We start from the raw sequence: 6,981 nt of genomic DNA on the forward strand, positions 1-6,981 counted from the left end.
TCAGAAGTTTCTGAAAGTCATCAAAACTAAAGGAGTCGCCAACTTGAAATTGTGAAGTAGCCATTTGAGAAGGAACGAAATTTTTCAGGGTTATGTAGCAGGGAAGCAAAAGATGAACAGTAAATCGTGAGAGAGACGCAAAAATTTGAGGCGTGATTTAATGGTGCAGTGAAATGGCGTGTTTGGGGGTTATAAGGGTTTGCAAAACGACACACCTTTTCAAGTTATAGAACAAAACAATGGTTGAAATTCTTGGAAATTTCGAATGTTGCTGGAAACACAAAGTGAATATGGCAAAATTTAATAATTATTATTAATTCTGCCATATTGAGGGGGTAATTGTTGACATATAAAAATTCAGCCCAAATCGAATGGCCCAAGGAGTGAAGCCCAATTGGAGGATCCCCAAATCAGATAGCCCAAAGAACGAAACCCAATCAAACAAATCAAGATGAAAGTCCAAATAGAGAGGCCCAAGAACGCGGTAACGCCATCGCCCAAGTTTGCAAGTCGCCCAAAATCTGAGCGAATGGAGTGTCATATAGTCGCCCAGAGCTGTTACTCTATTCTCGCCCAAACATCAAGTCACCCAAGGTCTTAACAAACATAAAGCGTTGTGGTTATCAAGAAGTGCAGTTATCAAAGCAGTTATTAAAGCAACCCTATCACGTTCCACGATTCAAGGAATTCAATCGAAAACGGTTGAACGACGAAGAGTAATGACAACAGTTAAAAAAAAGGCAGTTTTCATGACAAGTTGGCCATTACAAGGAAAGTGGGCAGTTATAGGACGATCAAGCAGTTTTTAGGCGGTTGACCACAAAGAAATTGTCCATGAAGTATAAAAGAGAGAAAAGACATAGAGCAAAAGGACCCAAATCAAAAACTCTCGAACAGAGAATATATAATTTTAATTTCCTTAGCTTAGATTTAAACATTTTTCTTTCAGTAACTCGTGTGCTTGCGCCCCTTGGAGGCACATTGTTTTTAATTTCCAATTGTAAAGTCATCGCCAATAAAAGAACACCCCTTTTTGGGACTTTGTCTGAAGAGGTTTATCCCTTACACAATCGTCTGATCCTTTTTAATTATTACCGACTAACCCGCGCGAAACACAAACATAGGCTTACTCTTAGACGTGTAATGAAATGGTCAAGGATACTGATTTCTGCCTTTCATTCGTCCTACGGTCAAGGATGAAACTTTTGTTGCTCTTTCCTATTGATGCTCGTCGTTAGCAAGTGCAAAGCACATAAGCACTCTAAGAATTGGATCGACATGTTTCTCCTTGCCTAAATGGTATGTCGATAAACTGTTTATGTATTTTGATTTTCTAATATCTGTCCAGTGTTTGACATAGCATGTCTCATTTTTTTCCCTTTTGATTCAGGTTTTAACCTTGTATACAATGTTGTTTTTTGAAGTTGATTTAAATATTGGAAGACAAAGCAAAGATGAAAGCTACCTGCAGATTGGAAGTCTTTTGTACTTAGAGAACAAAGCAACCAGTTTAATGAATTTCTTTATTGTTAAAAAGCAAATTTCCATTCGTATTCCTTTACCAAAATTTTTTTTAATTGTTTGTATGTGCTAAGATAATTAACTAAAGTTGAAACCATTTTGGTCTTTTTGAGTTTTTTTAGCTCGAGTTTGGTGATGGTGTCGGGGGTGTTCTTCAATTTTCTTAGAGAGAAACGTCTCAATATAAATGCGATAGTGAGATACTCGACTTTTTTGTGAATAAATAAATTCTTATTTGTATTAAATTTAGGCTTAAGATATTTGTACAAACTTTGGTTGACAAAAACTTCCACTCACTCTCACATGCATGTGGTCTCCACATAGATAAAATAATTTCGACATGTAGACCCCACCTTCCCATTGTGATTGTAAATAAAAGATTTTGTATAAAAGTGTTAGTACATGTAGCATCTTTCTTAAATTTAACTACATCATATCAATGAATAAATCATACAAGCTTTTCAGGGCATAGTTCAGTGGTGCAAAGGACAGGAGTGAGATTATCTCACGCCTTGATGGCAGCTGCAGTGTGGGGGTTCGATTCCTGAGACAAGGAATTAGATTCCGTGTAGGCGTAGTATACATGCAGCTCTTGTTCCCTGACCTGTTAGGATATATCCTGTGATTTACCTCTCTCATAAAACTCTAGGGGTGGGATGGTGGAGGCTCTCAAGATTGAGGTTCAACCATTTTTTTTTTTTTTTTTTTTTAAATAAACCATACAAGGCAAAAAAATCCTAGTACATTCCCTTCTCGTAAATGAGAAGGAAGTGAACCACCATAGGTTCATCTAAAGCGGACCGGGTTTTTTCTCCTACCTCCTGTAATGATATAACAACAATGGAAGTGTCACAAGAAGGAAGTGAACCACCGTAGGTTCATCTAAAGCGGACCGGGTTTTTTCTCCTACCTCCTGTAATGATATAACAACAATGGAAGATTGACACAATGTACTTTCTCTCTCTTCAGAAGAACTTCACAGTTTTCAATAACTACAAAATTCTTTGGTATTCGCGCCATCGAAACCCTAACCCTAAGTCTAATCTAATTACCAGAATTATTTTCTACGATTCATGACAGTGTTTCAATAAAGAGAGGAATGGATACTCACGTCACTCATAATCTGTTCGACAGACGCCCGATAACCAAGTCGAAAGCCCCTGCTGTTAAATGGGTCAAAGAATGGTATAGAAAAAATCCCTCAAGTTTTTCATTTTTTTTTTTTTTTATAATTTTTGTTGTTTTCTTCATAAACTGCCTCTTGATATCTGATAAATGGTTTTTGATAATTTTTAGCTACTGATGCACATATAATTGGTGAATTGGTCTTTAGGCGTTCTGAATTCATTGTCGATTTTGTTCTGGTTTTATTATATGATGTTGATATTTTGGTTTAATTTCTAAAAGATGGATCTAAAATCCGAAATAAAATTGTCTCATTGCTTATTTTATTCATTTTTCTTGGTCTTGCTGATGGAAGAGAAAAGAATAGTGTCCTGTAAAATTGACAATCTTTTAATGATGCAGTCAAGAATTATATGGTTAATCTTTTCTGCAAGTAAAAGAAGTGTTACTAATTGATATGCTAATAACTATTTGAAGAATTTAACTTTCCACGGTAACTCTTCCCCGTAAAATTTCAAGTCAAGAAGCTGCAGAAGGATAAAAAACAAGAAGTAAATACGATTGCCGTATTAAATGTTTAAATTGCCCCTGCACCATGCCCTAAAACCATTTCTTATATGCGATTTGCTTGGGGTTTAACATTCCTGGTAACTCTGGTGTCAGTTGACCCATATATGGTTCAATCTCATATCACCTGGATACTCTTGTATCTTTTCATTTGTTATGTTAAGATTATGTATAAATTTCTGTGAACAGTCGACCACATTGAGATTGATCATATTTGGAGGAGGAAGCCATATATATGGAAAAACAACCATGAATGCAAGCCTTTTGCGTGCAAGGGCTTGACTAATGTTTCATAAAGAAAATTGTATTAAAACTGATAGATAAATGGACTACATGGGTTGGTTTGCGAACCTCAACATATGTGACGAGCTATCTGTGTGCTGTGTGGTACAAAATTAGTTTGGGTGTATTTTAAGTGACCCGTGTTTAATGTTACTTGACTGCTTTTCCTCATTTAAAGTTTAAATCCTATAAACAAGAATCAAAAATACCCAAGCTTTGTTTGATGAGTATTTATTTTCATTTTTGCAACATCTCCTTAAGCTTCCTTGGAACTTTTTCTGTTCATGCAATGTTTTAGCAGCCGAGTTTTCTCCTAACTTACATTATGTATGTTTTAGTTTTACCAACCTGTTCATTGATCTGCTTTGCTTTGTTCTAGGGTGCCACAGGATGTTGTATCAACTGGTGGAAGGTGCTTACTTTTGAAATGGGTCAATGGTTAGTTCTATAAGCTTTCTGCCTTTTGTTTGGGATAATTTAAGCAGATAATGATGCCATTGATCAATAAATGGAAACGCTAGTGTTAGATGAGGATGTATATTTTGCGTAGTGATTTATGCTGTTTTGGAGTGGTTGTTTCATTGAAAATATTGATTGTCTTACCTTGAAATAATAATAGTCTTATCAAAAAGAGGAAACCTTATTCCTGAACGAATCCAATAGAGGAAACTTGAAGGTCTATACCATAAAGTTGTTTTATTTTCAAAATAAGGACTTGGTGTGGCAGTCCAAAGTTGGATTCTTCATTTCTAAAAGAGATTAGCTTGTTTTGCTTTGAACAACTCATTGTGCTCACCAAGCATTTTGTATTTCCCGTTACCGCTGTTCGTCATTTAATGTGGAAATTTGTGTTGCTTGTGATCTGGTGGTTAAATTTGACCTAAAAAAATCTTTTGTCCTATTTATTAGAGGCCACATTGAAGGCCATGAAAGAAAAGTCCAAAGAGCCAGAAGTGGTACAGCCTGAGCCTGAACCAACAACCGAAGTTCTTTTCCTTTGTAGTTACGAAGGCTGTGGAAAGACTTTTATTGATGCTGGAGCTTTGAGGAAGCATTCTCACATCCATGGAGAGAGGCAGTACGTTTGCCACTATGATAATTGTGGGAAGGTATGCTAAATGTTGAGGGTCTGTTCTCCTTTTAACTTTGAGATGAAGGTTTTAATCACATAAGCAAGATAAACTTCACCATCTATCATTGACTCTATCATAGAGCATATGAATCCATAAAACAGCAGACTCCAGTTCAAGAAAACAGGAGCTAATTATCTGGTGATATATACTTTATCCATAAAATTTGGTATAATAACAATGAGAAGCTCTTTAATCTCGTTTAAAACATGGAGAATTGAACCATTAAGTTATTGAATAGCACAAGTTAATCAAAACCCACCATGTCCATAGGCGAAAATTACTGAAAAAAGGACAAAATGGATGGAAGTTTTAATCATGCAGTTCTTTGCCAAAAAAGAAAAAAAAGAAAAAAAGAAGAAGAAAAGAAACGTAAAAAAAGCGGGGGAATCTTAAAGCGCTTGTAAACTGATCATAATCATGAGGTCTTATGAAAGATGTACTATTTTTTACATTAGCTGACGACAAGCAAAATGAAAAGAACCTATCAAATCCGAAGGAATTATTATAGCTTCCTGGTGTTGCCTACATCATATAACAGCATGTCTAATTTGGCCTTGATGTTTTCTTTATTTCTCTTTATTCTCTTTGAACTTATTTTGTTTAATCTAAGGGGAGATTTCATTGAGATTTTAAGTGTTTAGACGTTAAATCACATATTATAGCTAACAGATGCTGTCAGTCGTAATGTCCTATGGTATATACTGCTATAGCTTTCAACCGAGATTAAAGTTTGTCATGTAATAAATTTTTACATAACATGTCTGGGACAAAAAATTTTGATCGTTTTGGTTTTGTGTGGATGAGTGGCTTTGCTATGAACTTTCAAATTATGAATATTCTCAGGCAAGTCTCTTAATCAAAATAAATGAAGAGAATTAAATTAGCGTGCCTCTTTTCTATATCCTTCCGTCTTTAAATTTTTTATCTTCTTCTTCTTCTTCTTCTTCTTATTTACTCTCAGTGGTTTTTTTTTTTTTTTTAAAGCAATACTAATTGATATCTTGGCTTATTTTGCAGAAATTTTTGGATAGTTCAAAATTAAAGAGGCATTTTTTAATTCATACTGGAGAGAGACACTTTGTGTGCCCACATGAAGGCTGTGGTAAGGTGAGTAAACTTGTCTTCTCGGTATTGTTCATTTAGAACCCCCCCCCCCCCCCCCCCCCCCCCCCCCCCGAATGTTCAATAAAGTTGTTTACTCCTTGCTTCCGGCTGCCTTCTTCCTCTATTCTGAGTTGGTTGTTTTATGGTATGCAGGCATTCTCTCTAGATTTCAATCTAAGGTCACACATGAAAACACACTCACAGGAGAATTATCATAATTGCCCATATCCTGAGTGTGGAAAACGATATACGCATGAGTACAAGCTGAGGAATCACATTGCATCTCATCATGAGAAGGTCGATACTTCCTTCTTTCCCTCCTCTTACCTAGTTTTAGCTTACTGTGATTAACATGCATTTGACTTCCCAAATATTTACTGTTCTTGTTCTTCACGTTACTTGGGAATGGCAAGTTTTTTGCTTCCGTAGAAGTAGGATCTCTCCTACTGACCCTGAGGACCCTGCTATTCCACTCGTTTCAAAGGGGGTTGATTTGATATCAATTTAAAAAAGGTTCTTATAGGATTTATATTTGTGCACGAACATCTACTTAATGAATTTTCTCATAATTGCTGGATATGATAACTAAATTTCAAGTCTGCCAATGTTTGGTCAGAACATGGTAGATGCAGTCAAACATACTCCACCCTCAGAGAAGCCAATGAAAACTTCGAAATCTTCGGCTGGACCTTCTGGGCCCGCGTCATCTGACCGCCCGTACGCCTGTCCATATGCAGGGTGCGAGAAGGCCTACATCCATGAATACAAGCTGAATCTTCATCTAAGAAGGGAGCACCCTGGCCATTTTCCGGATGAAAATGCCAAGAACAACCCAACTAACATCGAAAACGAGATGGATGAAGGTAGTGATCAAGATGTATATGTTGGAAAACGAGGCAATGCTAAAGTTCAGAAACAGACTAGGCCGAAGCCAAATTTAAAGCTGCCTCCTTCAAAAGTTCCTCAGCGGAAAAGCTCTGGTGCCTCTCCTGCCAACTTGAATATAATGAAAAAACATTGGCCCGTCAAAGAGGATGTGTATGACGATGAAGACAGTGAAGAAACAGAAGAGGAACGGGACAATGTTGGTGAAGTGTGGATGTACGGAGAAAACAATGAGGAGGACGATGAAGAGACAGAATACGAGGACTAGGCTTGATATGTCTGTAGGCATTTTCTTGCCTTCATGTAGGGAAGAGCGGAATTTTTCTTTTCTTTTTTTCTTTTATGATGAGAAAATTGAGTTATT

The 6,981-nt window shown here is 36.6% G+C and overlaps 1 protein-coding gene across 1 annotated transcript; it reads left to right on the top strand.

Annotated features, from left to right (window-relative positions):
* The first annotated feature begins 2,311 nt into the window (after positions 1–2,311).
* LOC111410746 (zinc finger transcription factor YY1) lies at positions 2,312–6,975 on the top strand. Its single transcript, XM_023041245.1, has 7 exons — positions 2,312–2,471; positions 2,602–2,706; positions 3,875–3,933; positions 4,405–4,604; positions 5,646–5,735; positions 5,886–6,029; positions 6,349–6,975. Exons 2-7 carry the CDS (start codon positions 2,621–2,623, stop codon positions 6,883–6,885), a joined length of 1,116 nt encoding a protein of 371 aa, XP_022897013.1. The 5' UTR covers positions 2,312–2,471; positions 2,602–2,620; the 3' UTR covers positions 6,886–6,975.
* The last annotated feature ends 6 nt before the right edge of the window (positions 6,976–6,981 follow it).

This window comes from Olea europaea, chromosome 15 (assembly GCF_002742605.1).
Source record: "Olea europaea var. sylvestris chromosome 15, O_europaea_v1, whole genome shotgun sequence".
NCBI lineage: Eukaryota > Viridiplantae > Streptophyta > Magnoliopsida > Lamiales > Oleaceae > Olea > Olea europaea.